Source organism: Hippopotamus amphibius, chromosome 3 (genome assembly GCF_030028045.1).
Source record: "Hippopotamus amphibius kiboko isolate mHipAmp2 chromosome 3, mHipAmp2.hap2, whole genome shotgun sequence".
NCBI classification, from domain to species: Eukaryota; Metazoa; Chordata; class Mammalia; order Artiodactyla; family Hippopotamidae; genus Hippopotamus; species Hippopotamus amphibius.
Window position 1 is genome coordinate 173216322 of NC_080188.1, and position 23680 is coordinate 173240001.

The 23680-nt window shown below is 43.4% G+C and overlaps 1 protein-coding gene across 2 annotated transcripts in view; it reads left to right on the forward strand.

Annotated features, from left to right (window-relative positions):
- ASTN1 (astrotactin 1) overlaps positions 1 to 23680 on the forward strand; it is a 299335-nt gene that overhangs the window by 146872 nt on the left and 128783 nt on the right. For both annotated transcript variants that reach the window (XM_057727657.1, XM_057727658.1), the window contains exon 8: positions 2330 to 2414. In XM_057727657.1, the coding sequence (XP_057583640.1) occupies positions 2330 to 2414 (85 nt within the window). The remainder of the gene's footprint in view (positions 1 to 2329; positions 2415 to 23680) is intronic.

The following is a 23680-nucleotide window of genomic DNA, read 5'->3' on the forward strand; positions in this document are numbered from 1 at the left end:
CTTTGTTTGTTGTCAACAGTGTGTCTCCACATAGCAATGAATGATGGAAACCTCATAAGGGGATAATGACTGTGAAGGCAATGTGAGAAAGGTAAACGTGCTCTGTATTGCCATCATTAGGAAAATCAGGCTCTGCTTGAACTCTGAGTTGTTACTGCATTTATTTTTACATGTTTTGTGGTAACTAGATATCAAGTGTGGAAGACAGCATCCCTTTTTGTCAGTCTTTATTCTAAGCAAGGCATCTGGTCAAGAACATTCTAAGAGTCAGAGTGATGGGTTTGACAATCCCTTGAGACTACTTCCTGTTTTGTAATATATCCATGCCTAATGTCCCCAAGGAAATTGAAAGATGATCTCCTTAAGGGAGAATCATTTCTGGGCCCTTGACCCATTAATTGGCTTGATATTGGTATCTTGGGGAGAGGTGGTGGTGGTGGTATCTACAAATCTGGGGCACACTCTTTAATGAGTTTATTTTCCATTACACAGTATTTATAAAAGGTCTATTCAAAATAGAGGAAAAACTAGCCTATTCCTGCTCTTGTGTAGCTTATAGTCTAGAGTCCATTCTTTCTTTGGAATTGATACTGTATGAAAGCCGGCTCCTGGTACTTTCCTTCTTTTGCCATCCTCTGGTCCTTGCCCTCATTATCTTTCCTTCTATCAGAGAAACAGCCTTCACCTGAAAGCCTTATCATCAGCTACTGAATTTTACGCTGTGTTTTCCTATGTTCGACTCCCAGCTCCCTGACCATTCCTAGATACAGCTCAGCGCCCGCTGAAGCCAGTAAATTTGACCCTATTGTGAATGTAGCCCTCATGGAAGCCTGAATTTGTCATACAGCAGACAAAGTACTGATCTAACACTCCCTGTGGGTCCCTCACAAACTAAGTTGCTCATTTCCACTCCACTCCTCAGCACCTTGACTGAGCAGGTGTGGGAGAGGAAGACAAATGTTATCTGGTGGTGAGACCCTGATGGGCAGTAGCTTATAGGTCAGTCTTGACAAGAATGGTTGTGCTTATATCCTAACAAAAACTTCTTGCTCTGAGCCTACCCAATCCCTGCCCTCATAACTGTGAGGCCCCTTCACTTCATTTTTATTGTTTTTTGTCTTTGAAAAGAGAAAATAGCTCTCAAAGCTATTATTCCATCTATATCCTTTTTGAGTGTTTCTTCCCAGGAAGATAAAGAAACCTTATCCTTTGTCTCCCTAGGGTCTGGCACCTTTGTAATTTCCAAATTTTAGGAAATCACACTCTGTTCTATAATCAGACCACCTATAAATTAAATAACCAGCCAGTGAAAAAGACAATACCAGTGCTTCAGTGGAACTGGTCTTAGCAGTTTAGGGATACATAGCATTACCTAAGGAATTATTAGTATAAGAAGGCAGTTACAATTTTCTTCAAAGTCAGACTAAGTAGAGCAATGCTTCTTAACCTCTTGGGGATCTTGGATTTGCTTATAAATCCAATAAATGTTACGGAAGCCCACTGAGGAAAGACGCACATACACACATACGCAGTTTCCCGTATGACTCCAGAGCGGTGGTGGACCCCTTGGTACACTATTGGGTAGCTAATGATAATGAAGCATAGTGATGTCCCAGACAAACATAGATGATTCTCCTGTTTAGCAGCACCAAGATAATTAGCCATTGTCACTGAAAAATAAAAACCCACAGTTCCTATAAAACCATGATAGGTATAAGTGGCCTCCTCTAAGTACAGCAGTTGTTCTTGGGCTAGAAGCATGGCCTGGTTGGGAAAAAAGGTCTGGAGTCAGACAGACAGAGGTTCAAATATTAACTCTGCCGTTTAAAATCCGTCTCCAGATCCCTTAAATTTTCTGAGCATCAGTTTCCCTCATCAGCATAGTATAGCTAATGATATGTATTTTTCAAGCTTCTTAGAAACATTTGATGAAATAACTCATGTATGTGGTCTTCAAACATGTGTTGATCATCTAATATGTGCCTTGCAGTATACTGGCCACTGAGAAAATAACGATGAAAAAGTCCCTTTGCTCAAAGAGTTCTTGGACTTCGGGTCTGCAGAGCCCATGTAATAGGTGCTTTGTAAAGGTTAGTTTCCTCAACTAGTGAAAGTTACCATGCAGTGAAAATGGAGAGATTGGTGGTGTGTTCCTTCCCGGGGCGGGGGGAGCAGTGGAGATGGGCATGTATGATATTATAGGGTTTATGGTCTCATCCATGCCACTGTTAGCGTTTTATCTGATCATTTCATATTAATTTTCTCCAACACAGACATGTTAATCAATTTCTTCGTGTTTCTCTTTCTTTTTCCTCACCCTGCTTCTAAGGGGAATGCCTCTGCTACGAAGGTTACATGAAGGATCCAGTGCACAAGCATCTCTGCATTCGGAATGAATGGGGAACCAACCAAGGGTAAGTGAAGGGATGGCGAGTTAGCGGGTTCCCGGATGCCACCGCCCCCTCCCGCAGACATGACGCGGAGCGGTTGCGGGGAGAGGGAGAGAGCTGAAGGGCGGTTCTATTCTGGACGGCACACGGGTAAATGTGTCACGGTGCGTTTCCATATTTACACCATCCCAGTGACGTCCAGCTCATCTTGCTCTGCATTTACGGGTTCAGAGACGATGCCTCTGACTCGCAGCCCCGAGCCTCCAGCTGGGATCTGGAAGTCAAGCTGGTCCTTTCTTCCTTTCCACGCCGCCGTCGGCCACGAGGATTCCACAGATAGAACCTAGCTGATGATTTTGTTGGAGACAGGCAAAGCCACACAGACTCCAGAGGAGCTCTCCCAGAGCTCAGTGAGCTGTGCGAGACTGACATGAGTAGAACCTTGTTTTCACCAGGACTGTCAGAGAAGGTGAAGTGCAGAGACTCAGGGAGTGCTCGGTATTGAGTCAAAGGATTTTCCCCTGATCCGCGATTACCATTTCCCTGTAAAAACCTTTGCTTTCCCCCAAGCACAGACAGCTGGGATAGAATAGTTACCTTGTCTGTCTTATATTTTTTATTTACTTTGTGAATTCCTCACGGCGATAACATATACATAACATAAAAACGATCATTTTCACCCTTCTTAAGCGTACAGATATTAATCACATTCCCTGTGCCGTGGCACCATCACCACTACCCATCTTCTGTTGCTTTTTGAAAGCAGCTTTCCACTCTGTTTTGGGTGCAGAAAGCTTACTTTCTGCCTTGGCTGGGTTGTGGAGGAGGGCGTGGAGAGACAGGGATCAATTAACGCTAACTAATAATAGCGATCAATGGGACAGGGGAAACTAGAAAGAAATCAAGGCAAAAGCCATCTCGGCGTGATTGCTTGGACTGCAGAGTAGAAATGTGTTTGCAGCCTGACAAGGTGGAGAAAAGACACCACCATCACTTCCCACAGCACCACGGAGGACTCCCAGCCCTGAGCTCGATGCTCAGCCTCTTCTGTATGATTCGGATAAGCCCAAGCCTCGAATATTGAACGTAGTTCTGGACTCTCGAAGCAATAAATACGGAGACAAATGGGTGAGAGTTTGGAGAAGAGCAATAAAAATGATTGAAGAGCCCAAGGGAGTGATTTATGATGAAGGGATAGAAGAACTCCACTCGGAGAACTTGGCCAGCTGATGACTAAGTCAAGGCGTGATAGATGCCCGTAGATGTTCAAAGAGGGCAAATGTGCTGGAACAGGTTGAAGTTGAGGGATAAGGACAAGAGAGAATGAAGTTAAGGAAAGGAAATCTGATTCACAGGTCAGAAAACTTGAGGGAAGTCAAAATGCCGTGAAATTTTTCTGTTAGTAAAAATGAAGGATGGCTCCGTTTCCACTGAATTTGTGATCTTATCGGGAGGCAGTCCACAAAGTGTAGAGGAAGATGTTTGGAGAAGGGTAAATGCATATGAGGTGGCCTGTTGTTGAAAGATTGGTGGGGAGGGCAGAGAACTTGGCTCAGAGATGCCAAGCGGAGTTTGAATAAAGAGTGCCGTTCACTATGGCTGTGTAAAGTCAGTTCAGTCCTCATACGCTCTACCCCCTGACAGGTTTGCATAGTGGCCGGGGTGCCAGGATTTTAGCTTATGTGATGCCCGAGAATCTCAGTTGACTATGATTCTTATTGAGTAAAATATTGGAAAAGGTGATGGATAACCAGCTCTCTATCTCTTAGCCTGCATACCTACTGCTGAAGTAAACAATGACAAAAAATCATTTCACTTTGTGCCCTGAATGATCCAGGCTGGCTCTCTGCAGTGATTGGATTTGGTGGCTAATCGTTCAAGCCTCCACATCCCTTGCCTTGTAGACAGATGATGTGAGGATGGGCCTGACTTCACTGAGTAACTGCACAAGGCTTCGTTATCCCCTCTGGCTGTGTGTAGAGACAGTCTTAGGATGTAGACAAGAGCCTCCAGGGAAATGGTGGAGGCCCCACATTGGTGTCATTTAAAGTAAGGCAGTCTGGAGCCCTGAGTTACAGACTGACAGGAACATTAGCCCCAGGAAACAGACAAGGAGACCTAATCTGTCATTTCCATCTCTAATTTCCATTATTCTCTGATCATCCCTGTCTACAAGGTCTCATTCTGGACACTAATAAAATAATGGAGCAACTGTTAGGAGGGGAAAAAAAGTGACTATCTCGAGAGTAATGGAACCAGGAGTGAAGAGCAGCATGTTTACGTGTATATAAAACAGTGCCAGACAAAGGCCTGCATTTTCCTCATCAAATGACAAGATAAATGAAAAGTAGAAGATGCCATACATCTTGATTTAAATCAGGGGCCTGATGCCACGTTTCTTTAAATGATTCTTCCAAAATTAATCGAAATTGATTTGAATGTGAAGACTGTCGCTTGAATCGCAAAGTACCTGACAGATTGCTAACTAATGACACGTATTGGGGTATTACGGAAAAATCAATGATAGGCCTGATTTTCCTGAATATTTTATTTAATGGTCCAGGAGGTGGAGGTGAGCAGCATGTATGGGTATTTATGTTTCTCCCATAATATTCTTATATTGCATACATTAAAACAGCTGAACCTTCTCTTGAAGTGAAACAACCAAATCCTAGGCCAGTGAAAGTTAAAATGAATTCCCTTGTAAAAAATCTAGGTTAATGTACCAGGAGAAAAGTAGCAATAAGCAGTCATGACTTTGGGACAAGGAAGAAAAGTGATCAAGGACGTTAATACAAAAAAATTACAAATGGATGATTCTGAGAGACAGAGGAGTTATACCTGCAACTTTATCCAGACTCTGCTTTGTGCTTCAGTCTACCTGGACCTGTATGTGTACATCTGTGTGTGATGTGTGACGAGTGTGTGTGTGTGTGTATGTGAGTGAGCTGGTTTGTTTATAGAAATCCTCTCCCCACTCTACTCCATCATTTACTCTTTCACTCATTCATGTTTTCAGCAGATATTCACTGTGTTACCCATTGTGGCCCAGGGTAAGCTAGGTTGCTAATTATAAGAAGAAGATGTTCTCTTTGCTCTGGAAGAACTAATAGTCTAGATAAGTAGATGGGCACATAACAAGAAAATTACAATGAATTCTAAAACCTATTGTAATAAAGGTTTGAAGAACATCCAATGGGATTTCAGTTTAAGGGTGCTTTATGTGACATCTGAGAATCTGGAATACAATTTCATGGAGAAGTTAGGTCTTGAACCGTTCTATTTAACAGGTAGCAAAAGTAGTTCTAAGCAGAAAGAACAGGGTATACCAAGGTATGGAGACTTAAGAAGCATGGTTTTTCCAGGAACGGCAAACAGAAAACAGTGTAGGTTATGACTGCAGTTTACAGAGACAGGAGAAGAGGCTGATAAGGTGGGCAGAGAATAGATTTTGAAGAGCTCTTGCTTATGAAGGCTTTGAACCTTGAAGCTCCATGTGTTCACCCCTAGAATTCTCAGCAGGAGGTGTCTGTATATGTGGAGGGGTGTCTGTATATGTGGAGGGCTATTCCCTCACTACACAGTATTTTTCTAGACCCTTCAAAATAAATTAAAACAATCCTAAAAAGAAAACAAAAACCAAGACAAACACACAAAAAAACCTCTCAAGACTATCTAAAGTTTTATTTATCTTGATTCTGCAGGTAAAGCATAGTCTTAAAATTATCCTGTGGATAAAAGTTTTCAAGACCAGACAGCAAAGAGTGACAGAAAATTGGGAACCATATGTACAAGATATGTGAATCGAGGGGATTGCAGCCATTTTTGGTGACTTTGGTTTTGCCAAAAATGCCCAGGGAGAAGTGAGGCAAGTTGAGACATTCGTGTATGAATCTTGGTTTTAAAGCCAGTCACTGTGGCTCACCCAGGTGACAGGATCCAGGGTGGCAGGTTGTAAAATCATTGAACTCGTTACACAAGAGGCTCTGATTCACTAAAAGTAAAAATAGCTTCAAAAAGATTTAAACAAAGTCATGAATGACAGACTTCTAATGAGTTATTAAAAGAACATGGGATGTTTGAGGTTACACCTTTGGTCTCTGAGGTTGGCAACAAAATCAGTCATTGCCTGCCCCAGCAGAGAACCCGGGATGGAAGGGTCCTACCCCAGCACAGGGCTTTACCACATCTGCTCTCTAACCTGTGTGAATTCACAACTGCTCAGCCTCCCAACCCATTGGCTTCATAGACACAGCCAGGGACTGTTAGGGTCTCTATATGATATTTGTCTGCCAGGACAGCAAGGACAGATTAAAAAATTTCACAGACAAGAAATGAAACCAATAAATGAGGGTGGAGGAGGCAAGAGAGAATGACTTACGTGAAAATATTAGAGGAGAAAAAACACATCTATTTAGCTACTTTGGAGATTATTAAGAAAAACTATAATAATGTTTTTCTTTAAATTAAATGTACCCAGTGGCTTCTAGATACATTTTTCAGAACACCACAATTAGATTAAATTCACGTATTTGAAGATTCCCAGTAAATAATAACCTGATTTCTTATTCTGGCTTCTCAGATACAGAGGGCAACACCAAGGAGATTCCCCAGTAGAGAACATATTACTAGATTTCAGCGCTGAAGGATGGGGATAGAGTGATAATTTATGAGATGGGAAGAGACCGGCTGTGGAAAATGAACAGGTGTTTCTCCAACGTTTTAGAAGCTGTTGTCAGGAATAGCCCTGCTCAGCAGAGCACTCCTTTCACTGCCTGCTCAGGAAGCAACCTACTTACCATGACACCCCCCCCCCCGCCGCCCCGGATTAGTACACGTGCATGCATGTGTACGCACACGTACACACACACACGCTCTCGTACACAGCCCGTGCCGCATTCGTGTGGCCTTTGCATTGTCCCAGGTTCATACTGTTCTTTCTATGGCTACTACTCACCCTCACAGGAGTGGCTGCTTAGGGATTCTAAATCTGTATGAGGAACAAATGCCCCACACCATAGAATCAGTTTCCTTTTCAAGCCAAGCGTGAGGATGGTGCTTGTCATGGTTGGCCTCCACCCTTCTGTCTTGCTCGAAACGTCCTTGACAGGAGGTCATTTTATTTGGGTCTGTCTGAATGATGCCATCCTAAACACTTCCCTAGAGACCACTCACAGAAAAATGACCACAGCCCACTAGAGACAATGGCTTTGCCTCTGGGTTCTAGATGTTAGCAGAGACCAACCTGCACTGATGATTCAAAATATCCCAAAACCGATTCTCACCTTCTGGCCACCTAAAACTGGGCAAAAAGTTTCTCTCAGCTGTCCGACCATCAAAGTGCAAATGCTGACCCATGATAGGACAGTGACTAGAATGCTGGGGGGTAGCTTGGATTCCCACCCCAGGTCTTGGGCAGTGTTTGGCCTTCTTTGAGCTGCCCAAAGTCTTGTCAGAAGTGACTCAGATGGAGTCAGACAGTCCTGCGTGACATATGACATTTCCTGACTTTCCTTTGTCCCTTTCTAGCTCATCATCTGGCTTTTATGTCCCCACCCCCATGCCTGTCTTTGTGTCAGTGATGCCCTATTCACCTTCCTCCAACCCCTCAGACAAGATTTGCAGGCCAGCCTGCTGCTGCTCTTTTATCTCTGGGCGCCCTCCTCCTCTTCCCTGCAGCCCTGACTTCACTGTCTGTGCCCAGCCCCTGTCATTGCCATGCCAGGCACAAATGGGATTATCCTACCATTAGCTCTCTTTTTATTCTCCTTTCTTCTCTCTGTGTGTGTGTGTCTAATTACCCTTCACTTATTCCTGGCAAGGGTTTCCACTGTTTTCATTTGGCCCTTTATTTCTCATTCTTCTTTTCTTCCCTCCCTTTTCCTTTACTTGCCTCTCCTCCTCTTCCCCCAGGAGTCGGTGGAAATAGAACTGTCGTTTCTCCCACCCATTTCAATGTCAAACAGGTCATCTTAGCTCTTAGAATTAAACCTAAAGGTCCTAGTTCCTTCTCTCACTAGAAACTCTGCTGTAACCAGCTGCTATTCCAGCTGAAATATTGCCCTGTAGAAAGAAGGAGAACTGACCCCCACTGAGTGAGCAGGCAGGAAGTGAGTGGTTGTAAGTGGATCTCCACCTACCAGGACCTCCTCAGATGGGCTTAACGGGATCAAGTCCCCCCAGTTGGTCGGGGAACCCTGAACCTCATTCTTAGGGGTTTTTCTCAAGTGGAAACGTCTTATTTGACCCATTTTCACAAAAAGTGTGTGATCAGTTAGCTGAGTACAGCCATATGCTGTGTACATTGCAGGTAGACATCTGGCAGAAAGAGCAGCTAGGGGTGAAACCTCGCCCGGGAAAGCAAGCTCTGAGACACAGGGGACATTTGTCCTGATGCTTTTTTCTAATTTGCACAAATGCACTTGAGGAGCTAGTGCTGCCCCTGGCTGGGGTTGTTTTAGGTGATGCACTTTGTTCCCCTTTTAGAGGCAACTGTAACCTTCTTGGTTACTCAGGATGATATGAGAGCAAAATATGCCCTAATGATGGATGCCAGTTCATGGAGCAGTACTTAAGAATTATCTGAGGAGTTTAGTTATTTGTTTTTATTTTTTTAATTTAACTTATTTTTGGCTGCATTGGGTCTTTGTTGAGCACAGGCTTTCTCCAGTTGTGCCGAGTAGGGGCTACTCCCTGTCATGATGTGCAGGCTTCTCAGTGCAGTGGCTTCTCTTGTCATGGAGCACAGGCTCTAGGTGTGCCGGCTTCAGTAGTTGCAGCACGTGGGCTCAGTAGTTGTGGCTCACAGGCTTAGTTGCTCCACAGCATGTGGGATCTTCCCGGACCAGGGCTCGAACCCGTGTCCCCTGCATTGGCAGGCAGATTCTTAACCACTGTGCCACCAGGGAAGTCCCTGGGGAGCTTATTTAAAATACTGATTTCCAATTGCTACCCCAAGAAATATTAATTTCATGGGTCTGCGAGAGGGCCCAGACTTTGTACATATGAAAACCTCCCCCAAATGCTTCTTCAGCCCAGCCAGACTTAAGAGCCCTTCCTAAGCAAGGTGTGGAAGCCGCCAGGAAGGCATCCTCTTACCAGTGCACTATCCCCTCTGATGAAAATAACGGGTTTGTAGACTAGTGGCTGAGTGCATCCTAAAGGATTCTTGCGTTTTACTGATGGGAAAATAGAGAGCCAAAGAGGTGAAGAGACTTGCTCAAGGTCACATAGCTGGTGGCCCAGCTTTATAGTGACAGGTGGGTATTGGAGATAAATCAGTTGGGTAAATACGATTTCAAAGAGAGCACAGTTTGATCAGCATGTGACATTCTGGAAGCTGGTCATCATCTGTGGACGCGAGCTGGGCATTCTGTGGTCCCCACCTGATTCTCCTTATCCTCCTCCCCAGGGCACTGAGGGGACTCAGCTTCATCCCACCCTTCCCCACGTGACAAGCATCTGCAGTCCCCCTACAATACTGCCTACCCCCTGGAGGAGGGTGCAACTTCCACAGTGTTCTCTCTGACTAGTCCAGTCACGGCACCAAGAGAATTATTTTAAACAGTGCCGGAGGCGGGAACACTCATATTTCCTCCAACATGACCACCAGGGTGAAAAAAAAATCAACCTCAATTTACCCTCCCATCTGCTCAAGAATGGAAGATAAATTGTTTCAATTTTATAGAAATGAATGTTTTATGTCTGGCCCAGGCTTTCCAGATAGTGTCCTGAATTTATATATTCTACTGAATGCATGGGTGTTTTCTACTAGCAATGCTCTCTGGACCTCCAGCTTCTTTGGGTTTCAGCCTAAGAATACTAGGTTTGAGAGTGCTGTCATTTTCCCTGGCTTTGGAGATCTTAGCTATTTATCTTGTTTTTCTTTAAGATAAATAGAAAAAAATCCACTTGTTATCCCATGCTCAGAGAAAACTTCCATTACCGTTTTGGCACATTTCTTCCCAATTTCTTTTTCTATGCATCAAAAGTTTTGCTTTCCACTGCCCCCCTCAATTTTGAATGCATTTTTGTTCTCTTTTGTAATTTAACAATGAGCGTGTATTACTTTTGTAACCACAAAATTTGGGGGAAACTTAAGAAGGAAGCTTTAAAAGTGTCTTTGGTGGTACATTATTTTTCTCAAAATATTTTCTCTGGGGAAGTTATTCTGACAAACCTCAGGTGAAAACCTGGTTTTGAAGGAAAGAAGAAAATGGCTCAGGGTCTAGCGTTCTGGTCAAATTCCTCTAACGTAAACATGTCTGAAAGTTTGTGTATAACAAAGGGCTGGATGAACACCAAGAGGTGACCCTCAAGTTCAGCACAATATTTAGTGCAGTACAATTTCAATGTCACTGAAGATTTTGAGCAGTCCTTTAGGTAATGCTGATTAATTACTGCCATTTATTAAGCATGTAATGCTGGGCTCAGTGTTTTTTTTTTTTAATATCATCACTAATCTTGATAAAAATCCTCCAAACTGCTTAAGATGTGAGCAGTTAGTAGGGTTTATTCCACTTATAATTTCTGTGAAAACAATTTCAGTAAAAGTCATCTTAAGGTTTATTCTTCCTAGATAAGTATTTTGAATTCTTGTTCAAACATTCACACTACAATTATTTTCTCCTAAGTTTTAACTTTATGTAATTTCAGAAATTGGAGAGCAAACATTTTGTCACTGTGTGTCTTGGTTTTTACTCTATCTTTTTTTGTTGTTTTCATAAAAGGAATGCATATAATTAGTAGAAAAATCTAAAAAAAAAAACCCACAAAGCAATAAAAAGAAGACAGTCCAAGCCACCTGAAGTGGCATCCCCTGGAGGGAACGCATGCTGAACTCTTTTGTTTGTTTAGGGATAATATTTTTTAACCAAAATCATATTATATTGTTATATCTCTTGCTTTTTAAAATATATATTCATATATGCATATACACACATACATATATATGTATGTATTTATAATGAGAAAGGTGCCTATTATTTTGTGAGGCTCAGTAGTGTGGTGACCAGGGTCACAGTGGTGAACAGAATTGTCTGATGCCAACATCTAGGCTCTTTTCATTAAACTGTGATACAGCTCAACAATTGGAACAATCTTTTCCTTCCCTTGTAATTCTTCTTCCCACCAACTTTATTACCTTTCCACATGGTTTTCCACACCGTGAGTGTAGCATGGTTGGCTTGAGGAGGGAGAGCCTGGAAACCAGGCTTTCCAGTCGAGGTTGGCTTTTGCATCTAAGATCTTTGGATAAGGAAGGTCCCCAGATTTCTGTTGCGCAGGACGGTGGAAGGAGGCCATGAATATCTGTTTAATGCCCCAGTGCTGCATGAGCCCAGTTAGCCCTGGAGGTGGAGGATTTCTGTGTGGCTGCCCAGACCACAGTGCCTGGCATGGACCTCCTCCAGTCCTGACATACCACAGAGACTCCCTTGCTTATAACCAAGCAAGAAAGGTGACTTTATTTATGACTTTATTTTTTTTATTGAAGTATAGTTGATTTACAATATTATATTAGTTTCAGGTACACAACATTGTGGTTATACCTTTTACAGATTACACTCCATTCAGAGTCATTATAAAACATCAGCATACATCCCAGTTTGTATAGTAGTTCGTACCTCTTAATCCCTTACCCGTATCTTGCTTCTCCTCCCTTCCCTCTCCCAACTGGTAATCACGAGTTTGTTCTGTATATCCATGAGTCTGTTTCTGTCTTGTTGTATTCCTTCCACCTGAGAAGGATGACTTTAAATGGAATGAGTGGGGTCTTCCCTGATGGCTCAGTGGGTAAGAATCCACCTGCCACTGCAGGGGACATGGGTTCGAGCCCGGGATCGGGAAGATCCCACATGCCTCGGAGCAACTAAGCCTGTGTGCTGCAACTATTGAGCCTGTGCTCTAGAGGCCACGAGCCACAACTATTGAGCCCACGTACTGCAACTCCTGAAGCCCTCGCGCCTAGAGCCCGTGCTCCGCAACAAGAGAAGCCACTGCAATGAGAAGCCAGTGCACTGCAATGAAGATTAGCCCCCACTCGCCGCAACTAGAGAAAGCCTGCGAACAGCAATGAAGACCGAATGCAGCCAATAAATAAATAAATAAATAAATAAAATGGAGTGAGTGCGCACCTTGTGGGATGGTCACAAATGGGAACGTATTCCACACTGGGAAGAGCATACCTGGAGTTAAATTAACATCATTGCAGTGAGCCATGGTACTTTGCATGCCTGGTGTTATAGACATACACACCCTAACCCTTCAGGTGTAGTAGTAATAGTAGTGATACTAATATAGTAATAATAATAGCTGACACTTACGTAGTTCTTGGGATGCACCAGCCAGCCTTCTAAGGCCTTTTCATGTACCAACAAATTTATTTCTCATTTCCACACTATGAGTAGAAACTATTGTTGTCCCCATTTTACTGGTGAATCTATTGAATACTGCAGCAATATTGAAAATCTCATAGACAATAAAAGAGAAGCTTGGTCCTAAGAAGAACTTTCTCTTGCCAAACTCCTCAAGGGCTACTGTTCTGGGGATCTCAGAATGAAAGCAGGAGAGAAGCTACAACTTGGCGTTGAGGCTCTGGGGGCAGGGGATCCTTGAGTCAATGCCTTGATTAAAACAATGACAAGTATGTAGTCTGTAGTTAAGCATCTCTTCCAGAATGATGTAGAGTCCTAGGGAAAGTGACAAGTCACTAGAGAGACCTAGCTGGAGGTCTAAACACAGTAAATGCTCCAGGTTGGTAACTGTCAGGGCCAGGCACCTGTTACTGAGTAGCTCTGTGCTGTGGCCAGTGTAAAATCATGGCTGTGGATTCAAGTCAAGATAGCACATTGTAGCAAGGCCATGGGACACTCTTCACCATGGACCCTATGCAGACATAGCATTTGCCCATTTATCAGCACAAGTGTAGGAGACTAAAACACTTAGGCAAGTCGTTGTTGTTGACAAAGATTCCAGAGCCTTTGCCCAGTGGGTCAGGAGTGAGATCCTCACATTTGAAGGGTGAAGCCATCCATTTTCTTCAGACTACTTGGCCTGGGAAGAAGGTAGTATGGGATGTGATCAGAGGTGTTTCTTTCCAGGTATAGTCTTAAATATTGTTAGCCAGACTTCACTTAATAGCCTTGGTCAAATGATATCATCTTAGCCAGGAGGCTGTGGATACCTCATTTCCAATAGGATTTACTTTCACCTGATGATGTTTTTATCTGTATGGGCGGCAGCAGAGCAGAATGGGAAGAGCACAGAGTTGGAGTCAGACAGGCTTGAGCTCAGATCTCATTTCTTCTACTAAATGTGCTCTATTTTTGGCTAACTTCATTCAGAAAAAAAAATGTTGCACTCAATAATGTTACATAAAATATGTAAGCACTCAATAAGTGATGGCATTAAGTATCCCACTGATGATGTTTTGCATTGGTCATAGCCTCATTTATGTTCTTTGAACTGCCTCCAAATGATGTGTTCCTAACATCAGTTTGGCAAGCTGGGTTTAGAGTAATCCACCTCTAGAATGTAAATTCCACGAAAGCATAAACAATGTCTCTTATCTATCATTGCATTGTCAGACTCTAACACGCTGCTTGGCACATAGTAGGTACTCAGTAAATATTTGTTAAATAAATAAAGGCATGTGTTCATCTTTGGGCAAGACGTACACAGACCTCTGCTTTCTAACCTTTCTGAATCTTTAGACTCTCTTGAGGGTGGTGACTCACCTCCCTAATTTCAGGAAGGAGGAGTAAGACTATCAGCTGAATCACTCACATGTCTACACACTCAGAGCTGGGAGCCCACCTCAAGGTCATATCACCTCACCTGCCACCTGGTATAGGAATCCCTCCTACAGCCTTTCTAGCAGATGGCCACCTGAATACTCTCAGTGATGGAGACTGTGCTCTTGGAAAAGGCAGCTCATTTCATTGTTGTAATGCAGATTCTTAGGCAGTTATCCTTCAGGATGAGCCAAAATATGTTTTCCTGTAACTTCCATCCATGTGGTCGGCTCTGTCCTTTGGAACAATAAAGAATATGTTTATTTCCTTCTTCTATGCTCAGGACTGCTAGCTTATATGGTGCCTTCGCGTGGATTAGAAAAATGTGCTTATCTGTTGCAGAGTGTGGGGTGGATGCCTGTTGACAAATAGGACCACCGTATACAGGCTGGCTACATGTTCATGTTTCAAACAGTTCTGATGATCTCTCCCCCAACACTTGTCTTCTGAATATACCTAATTCCTTCAGCTAGTCTTTATTTTTCATTTCTTTGATGTGAATAATTTTTAATGTCTTTATTTTGTCACAAAATTGCTTCTGTTTTATGTTTTGTTTTTTGGTCACGAGGCATGTGGGATCTTAGCTGCCCCAGCCAGGGATCGAACCCGTACCCTCTGCATTGGAAGGCGAAGTCTTAACCACTGGACAGCCAGGGAAGTCCCACTTCAGCTATTCTTTAGATTGCAATTTTCCTGAATCCCTTAAAGATCCTACCAACTGCTTTCTGCATCTTCTTAGTTTGTCATTCTACCTTTCAGATGATGTTGTCCAGGACTAATCAAATCACCCTATAGAATATATTATGCCTGTTTCTTCCCCTGCATTTTCTGTTAATGAATTTCAAGCTAAGTTTGTGTTAGGTCCTTTAAGAGAAGATCCATGATGTTAGCTTATATTTAGTTTATGGTCAACTAGAGATTTTTTTTTTTTTTTTTAAAGATCTTTTTCACAGGGACTGCTGTTAAAAAGGGAAAGTATATTTAAGACTGAAGTCAATTTTCTTAACCTAAATTTAGGTCTTATATAAAACTCTATTAAATTTTAGCTCATAGCCGTTGAAATCCTTTGGATCTTGACTTTGTTATCCTGTGTGTTAGCTATCTCTGCTATTTCATGTTATCTATGAATTTAACATACATTCGGTGACCTTCTGCAGGTAACTGATGAAATTGTTAAAAAGAACACCACCACGCCCTGCTCTCATCGGAGACTTTCTTGCAGGTTGACCTTGACCCCTTACTTGAAAGTTGTTGGTTACATTTGTTCAATCACACAGAAAGAAATTCATCAGGTGTGTAATCATTCAACCTTTATATTTCCATCTAGTCTGTATAAAAGATTTTGTCAAATGTCTGGCCTAGAATGGATACTCAATACATTTTCTAAGCCTGGGAATGAATGCCTTTCTGAAATTAGGGTAGATGACTTCTGTGCTACCCTTTGAAATGCTGACCTAGAGATGCCATCAAAAATGGTCATGAGCCTAGCTTGGGACTTCCTCTTATTGGTGAATGCAGTCTAGCTCTTAGACATCTTGGCATTTTTGTATTTTTGTACTGATTGATCCTCTTTCAGAGCCCAAAGCTGCTGAAAATTTGCTTCCACACTCTCCACGTGGCTCTTAGGACATCTATTCCTCCAGGCCATGCAGTTTTATCTCATTCAGAGTCTTGCCTCACGAGGAGTTCCAGCGATGTGACCCTCAACAGGTTCCTACCTAATACGTGAAGGTAAAGGTCATAGTTGGAGCTAATATTTACTGAGAGTTTACATTGTGCCTGGCACATTTCTAAGAGCTTATATATTTTGATCTTACACAACTCTTTGAAGCTATCCCTTTTTACAGATGGGGAGACTGAGGCACCAAGAAGCTTGGTGACTTACCCAGAGCTTGTCATAATTGGGATTCAAACCTAGGCAGTCTGTCTGGAGTCCATGCACGTAACTCTCAGGCTGCTGCCTGACAAGGAAAGGATCTATTCTATGAACAAGGAGATTTGTGGGCGGCAAGTGCCCCCTTTACTTGTGTCTTGCCCCACCCTCCACATGCCCTTCTCTGAAGTGACGTGAATCAGGCAGGTGGGCTGGCTGCAGGCACGAGGGTCAGGTCGCCCTCCACCCTATGTTCTCAGTTCTCCAGTTTTGGGGGATTGAGCTAGTGTAACCATCTTCTCTCCACTGTCAGCCACTTAATGGGTTTTTCCTCCCAGGTCCCAGAAGCATTTGCTCTTCAAAAGCGTGTGGAGAGGTGAAGGTTAGCCCAGAGGAATGAAGTACCTGTAGAGAGATACTTGGTGCGCTCCACCCGAGCAAGGGGAGGAGGTTAGTGTGTCATGGCTTCTTCCATGAGTCAGGCTCTCCTCCAGTTGCTTTATATCTGTGACCCCATTTAAATAATAATAGGAACTCCTTCCTGAGTGCTTCCTCCATAAAGGTGTGATCTGTGGTTACTTTGTAAGTGTTCACAGCATCCCTTCCTCACGCTGTGCAGCTGAGGGAGCCATGTCCCAGAGGGGTTCATTCACTTGCTGGGAGCACACAGTAGCAATGGGAGGAGAAGGGATGACCTCAGGAGCCTGGCTCTGAGTCCAGGCCCTCAGTGGGATGCATGAGGATGAGTTTGGCCATCAGAGAGCCTCTCAGGATAGCTTCCTCCTGGCTCTCAAGGTTCCCAGCAATTGTTTGCAGCCCGACTGAACTGCTTGCTCTTGATCACACTGACCTTTTACTTGATCTTCTCCACACTTTAGCTCAGGACATCTCTTCTCCTGCCGTTCTCTCCCTCTGATGACCCTCCTTATTCCCATTCTCCCAGGTCCAGCCCAAATGCCTGCTCCTTTATAAAGCCTTCCCTATTCTCCAATTGGAAGCTGCCCCTTCCTCCTTTGGGCTGCCTCAGGCCTGTAACTCTCTCTTGTGGCCATTGGCACACTGGGCCTTGTTTATATCCCTAGACTTGTCTTGACTCCTTGTAGACAATAAGACTTGTAGTGCAGGGCTTAATTTTGAGTCTCATTTTCAAGTACACAGTATCTTGTATATAGTAGGTGCTCAATAAAAATTAAATAATTGCTGCTCGTGAGATTATGAGAAATGAACTAATAGAAAAGATACAGTAAGTCCCCTACATTCGAACGAGTTCTGTTCCAAGAGCATGTTAGTCCAATTTGTTCATAAGTCCAACAAAGTTAGCCTAGGTACCCAACTAACACAATCAGCTATATAGTACTGTACTGTAATAGGTTTATAATACTTTTCACCTAAATAATACACAAAAAACAAACACAAAAATAAAGGAAACATTTTTATTCTTACAGTACAGTACCTTGAATACTACAGTAGTACAGTACAACAGCTGGCACACAGGGGCACGTTCGCATCTTTGAAAGTTCACAACGTGAAGGTTTGTATGTGGGCGACTTACTGTATTTATGTTGGAAGCAGGAAGGAGATCACCCTGAGATCACTCACAACACATCACTTCTACTGAGGACTTCCTTTGTGCTGGGCACCCTATTCTAGCCTCACAATAGTCCTATAAGTTTCAATTCATTACTAGCTTAAATGCATTAGGAATTGAGCCCATAGAACATAATGGTTAAAACTATACAAGCAGACCACCTGAGTCTCAGTCCTGCCTCTATGACTTGCTGGCTCTACCCTCTTCCCTTGGGTAAATTGTTTAAGTTCTCTGTGCTGTAGCTTCCTCCCCTGTGAACCAGGTATGATCACAGTACTTACCTCATAGGGATGTATTGAGAGGTAAATGATAGAATCATGGAAAGCAAGAGTGTCTAGTTCATGGAGGGTGTTGGTAATACCAGGTGGTGGCAGGGGTATCAGAGAGCCTTTCCTCCAAGAGTCAGAGAATCTAGCAGCAGGTATCGTAATACCTGCCAGGGGAATGGTTTTCAGGAGGGAGGTCCTGCTTGCATTACTTAAAATCTTACCACTCTGACCTCTGGTCGGGCTGGGTCTCTTTGGTTTGACTTTTCTCTTTCTCTCTGCCAGCATCAAGGCATCGTGAAGACACACTCCTGCTCTTTAAAAGCTTTGTCTCTCCCTTCCCCAAATTGTGCTTTCCACTGGGCAGAGGAGGGTGCTGTTGGGCACAGCAGCCTCAACTCAAGTCTCTTGCCTAATTACACTGCAGTCAGATTTTCCACGGAAGCCCCTATCATGGCAGGATGCCCTCTTTGAAGTCATTAGTCTTCACAGCAGGGAGAGCACATCATCAAAGACTCCGTTTCCCAGCAACCCCAGCTATGCCCTTGCTCACTGGAGGATTGCAGAGGGAGAGAGAGAAGAGCCTATGAGTGCATTGTCTGTCATTCTCTCCTCTGGCCCTGAACTGCGATCCCTTTGAACTGAAGCCCAGGGAGAGGGCTGGTGATACTATCACAAAACCTCTCCCCCATTCTTTCAGTTTTAACCAATTTAGCAATTAAACTTGTGGGGCCAGGGATATGGAATATAGGACATGGTTAAGGTTCTAGTCTGTAATCTAAGGTCCTATGGGATGGGGGTTGGGAAGGTAACAAAAGTGGCTCTGCAGCTCTAGATGCTTAGAATGTACTTGATAATGACTATGAGAAATCTGCTGTGAAGTTAAAATTCTGTGTGTGTGTGTGCGCGCACGCGCATGCTTGTATGAAACATACAGAGACAGACACACACACACACACACAGAGATCCTGGACTTTGGTTACAGAAACCTGAGTTTGTATCCTGGCCTTGCTTCTCACTTGTTATTTGCCTGGGCAGCCTCTTTATTTCTGACTTTCAGTCTCCTAATCCCTTGGACGTTCAGTGACCATTGTAAATGAAATAATGTTTAACAGAGACATTCACTTAGACCCAGACCTTAGATTTCTGCATGAACCTGGACTTGAGATTTCAGCACTGAAATGTGAGGGCTGTGACCAGACTAACCTGCTCTGTCTGTGGAAGATCAGTTAGTGGGGCCCCATCATGGGATTCTCAAGGGGAGCATTTGAGTCCAGATCTCCGGGGACCTTGCCGAGGACCTCGGGATGCCCCTGGTGGGCTCCAGCATCTCCTCTTCCCCACTGTAGTATTTATCCAAAGGCCCATCTCTCACACACACACATACACACACACACTTACCTGTACCCCCGCTCTTTCAGGCCAGAATTTTATCTCTCACCTGGACCACTGTGATAGGCCCCCTGCCTCCTGACTTGGCCTCAAACCCTTCCTTTTCAGTCATCAAAAAGCTCTATCTATCAATAAATGAGTTGTTCATTTTACACTTTGCCTAAAGCTCACCAATGAAACCTATGGTCCTACACGATAAATTTGGACCTTTCCAGGGTGGCCTATAGGCTCTTTCTGACCTGATTCACACCATCCCCTTCGACCCCATCATCTCCAGTCACCCTCTGCCCAGATTTTTAGGTTCCAAGGACATTGAATCTGTTGCAGAGCCTGTGTGTACACTGCGCTATGCCACATGTCTGTGCATTTGTTCAGGGGTGTGCTGTGCCTGGCCTGACTTTTCCTACCCCAATCCCTAGCCCACTCCAAACTTCCCTGCCTATTCCCTGCTTACTCTTTAAGTCTCCATCCAGATAGCCCTTCTGAGATATCTATCTGATGCTACCCAGTCTTCACAAAGCAACCATCTTCTGTGATCCTGTGACCCGCTCCAGGCATTATCTCCATCGTTGTTTTCACACCATAATTATCATGATCTGGTAGTCCTAATTATCTATTCATCCATTTGCCTCTGTCCCTAACAGCCCAGCTTACAAGTTCCTGATGTTTAGGGTTGTGTTTTATTCATCTTTGGAACCTATAACATTTCCTGTCACATTCAGTATTAAGCACTGAATAAATGTTTGTTGAATGAATAAGTGAATGGTTGCGTTTTAACATACATTTAAGTCTTATGCAGACTTCTATGTGATTTTCTCAGTGTATTTCTTGGTGCTTAGGTCTCTCCAGGAACAAAAGAGAAATTGGTTTATTTATATTTGATATTTGGCATAGTGTTCATCTCTGAGTTAACTCATCTGTCTTCCCAGTGCCACTAAAGTAAGGAACATCCATCATCAATTCATTTGAAAAACATTTACCAGTGACCTTCCATGTCTCAGGGATTGTGTTAAGTGCCTGGAAAAAGAGATGAATAATAATAGTCAACAATCATGGACTATATGCTGGGCACTTCAGAACACTTGATATTAACTCATTTAATCCTCACAGCTCGATGAAGTAGGTACAATGACTATACACCCACGTTTTGCAGTTGGAGAAATTGAAGAATGTAGATCATCCTAGCCTGAGCACCCTAGAAACAAAGCATATGTGCTAAGGTTTTATAGGAAGGCACAATCCCAGGGTAGCAAGAGGAATGGGAAAAGATAATTGAGGCAGGGAGAGAAGAAAAGCAAACGCAAGACGGTGTACTAGAAGCTGGCCACAGCTTTAGAAGAAGCCAGCTTCTGGGCACACAGGATGTAGCATAGATAAGCCTTATGGAAATCCATACCTCTGAACAATCCTTGGGGGTAGAGGATAGGCAGGAATGGAGAAGAATTTATCTGCTGGTTCTTCCCAAATTGCTAGTTTTCATGAGTAGGGATGTTAACTTCAACATTCACAATGTTAGAATGTATGGAACCTATGCTACCACTGCCTTCTCATACACACACACACACACACACGAACACTTGTTACCACCCAGGTGAGGCTCTGACAGGGTCAGCCTCAAGTGAGGACGTGAGGAGTCTCCATCAGACTTACGATGAACGTTTACATTCAGTATAAGTCAGTGCATACTGGGCAGGAAGCACAGGATACAAGAGTTATAAATATTGGAAAGTTGGAGGCTGACTGTAAATATAGTCTGTTGAGTGAATGAGTTGAGATGAATGAAAGAATGAGAAGGAAGCATCCTGGCGAATGACTTAGGTCCAGTAGAGGAAAACAGAGGAGTCCTGAAATGGCCCGACTGATAACCAGAGCATTAGTACACAAATGGGATGAGGGCCATCACCGCGGAAGGAAGTCAAGCTAACAGGGTCCCCACTGACCTAGGTTAGGCCTAGGTGTGTGTTGCTGAGATGGATGTAATCAGATTTTATAGCAGGTGCTTTTCTAAGAAGAGAGTGATTCTGGAAGAGTTACTAGCTTCTTTATGGCTTTGTTTGTTTGTTTGTTTTTAGTTTGATTTATTTGGGGGGGTGGTTGGGAGGGTTAAGGATAAATCTTATCCTACCCCTATTTACCTCCAACCCAAAAGCCTTCCTGCAATACACTTGCTTTTGTTCTTCTCCTCATCTCTGCTGTAGTAGATATAAAAGATTCTTCCTTGAGTTTCCACAGCATCAGCAGATCACCAGATAAGAACTCAGTTCAGTATAACCCCTGGTCTTGTTTTTGTTGTTGTTGTTTTGTTTTTTCTATTTGTTTATTTGTTTATTTTGGCTGCATCCGGTCTTCATTGCTGTGCACACTTTCTCTAGTTGTGGTGAGCGGGGGCTACTCTTCGTTGTGTGCGCGGGCTTCTCAGTGCAGTGGCTTCTCTTGGTGCGGAGCACGGGCTCTAGGCATGCGGGTTTCAGTAGTTGTGGCACATGGGCTTAGTTGCTCTGCAGCAGGTGGGACCTTCCCAGACCAGGGATCGAACCTGTGTCCCCTGCACTGGCAGGCAGATTCTTAACCACTGTGCCACCAGGGAAGTCCCACCCCTGGTCTGGTTTCCCAGTAGACTGTACAAGAACTAGGAAACTCCTTAAGGACAGAGACTGTCCTTTTTTTTTATCTTTTCCTGTCTTTTTTGTGTTTGTGATACCAGGCCCTTTTAGTCATGCAGTAAGTGCTCAATAGACATTAAATCAATGACAGAATCAATAAACAAATAGTGTCAGATGGTTGATAGTTCTGCTGTAGTCACTTTCTGGGAGGGGAGAGTAACAGGAATTTTTCTTGCTCTTCTGAGTGTCGTTCTACTCCTGTATCCATCCCCAAAGTAATACCCGATGAGAGGGACTACAACAAAGATCACCTTAGAAGAGGTGCCAGATCTCACTGGAAAGATAAGGGAGGCACGAGTTTCTTTTGCTATTTCATTCTAGACAGTTGAGAAGGATCCTTTCTGATCCTCATCTAGTCTTTCCATTTCAGGAGCCACTGGGCCCAACTTGGGGTTCTTAATGAGTTTGGAAGTAGAATTCTCACTTTCCAAGGTCATTTTTGTAACTCTCTTTCACAATATTCAAAGTATATGTTTTTTTTTCTTTTTTTCTTTTTTTTAAAGAATTCTACCTCCTTTTTTTAAATTAATGTTTTAACTTTTTACTTATTGGCTGTATTGGGTCTTCGTTGCTGTGCGTGGGCTTTCTGTAGTTGTGGTGAATGGGGGGCTACTCTTCATTGCAGTGTGCAGGCTTCTTATTGTGGTGGCTTCTCTTGTTGTGGAGCACGGGCTCTAGGCACACGGGCTTCAGTAGTTGTGGCACATGGGCTCAATAGTTGTGGCTCGCGGGCTCTAGAGTGCAGTCTCAATAGTTGTAGCACACAAGGCTTAGTTGCTCCGCAGCATGTGGTATCTTCCCAGACAAGGGCTTAAACCCATGTCCCCTGCATTGGCAAGCAGATGCTTAACCACTGCGCCACCAGGGAAGTCCCAGTATATGTTTTTTCTTAAATGCGGTGTTCAACCCAGGAGTTCTCTTCTCCAGTTTTCTTCCACCTCCTCCGGACCCTGTATTTAACATATGGGGAAGCAATGAATCTAAATGAGATCAACTTCAATTCATGTTTCTAGGTCCAGTTTAGATGCTAAAGGAATGTTCCAATTGGTAGCAGAATAGATGCCATTTGTTAGGTCCTTACTCTGTACTTACTGTAACTTTACTTACACTTAACTTTCCTGAGTCCCCAGCTACACCCTGAAGGATTTGGGGCACCACAGCAATCTTACAGGGGCACTGTGAGATATTTTAAATTGTCAGGGGAAACACAGGGGTATCCGACAGAGACCACACAAAGTACTCTCAATTTTATGGGTACTGTTTTTTCAAATGACTATTAAGTTATTAGGATATGAATACTTATTAAGTTGTTTGCACCTGACTACTTAATAAATGAAACTAGTAGATATTTCTTGGGGCTTTGGGAAGTCACTTTGGGTGCTATGAGCTAGGCAAGTTTGGGAACTTCTTACTTCCATACAGTAAATTCCCCAGTAAGGTTGGCAATATTTTCTCGTTTACCTCTGAGGACATTAAGGGTCAGAAGAATCCAGTAAATTGCTACAAGGTCAAATGGCTTGTAAGCAGTGGAACAGATTTGAACCTAGCACTGCCAGGTTATGAAACCCTTGTGCCTCAGCAAAGTTGCTCTACTACAAAATTAATGAAGATGAGATCTTAGACTGTCAGAGCTGAAACAGGCTTCAGCAGGAATCCAACCCGTCTCACAATCTGGCCCAATCACACAATGGATTAGTGATAGAATTTAGTCTGGGG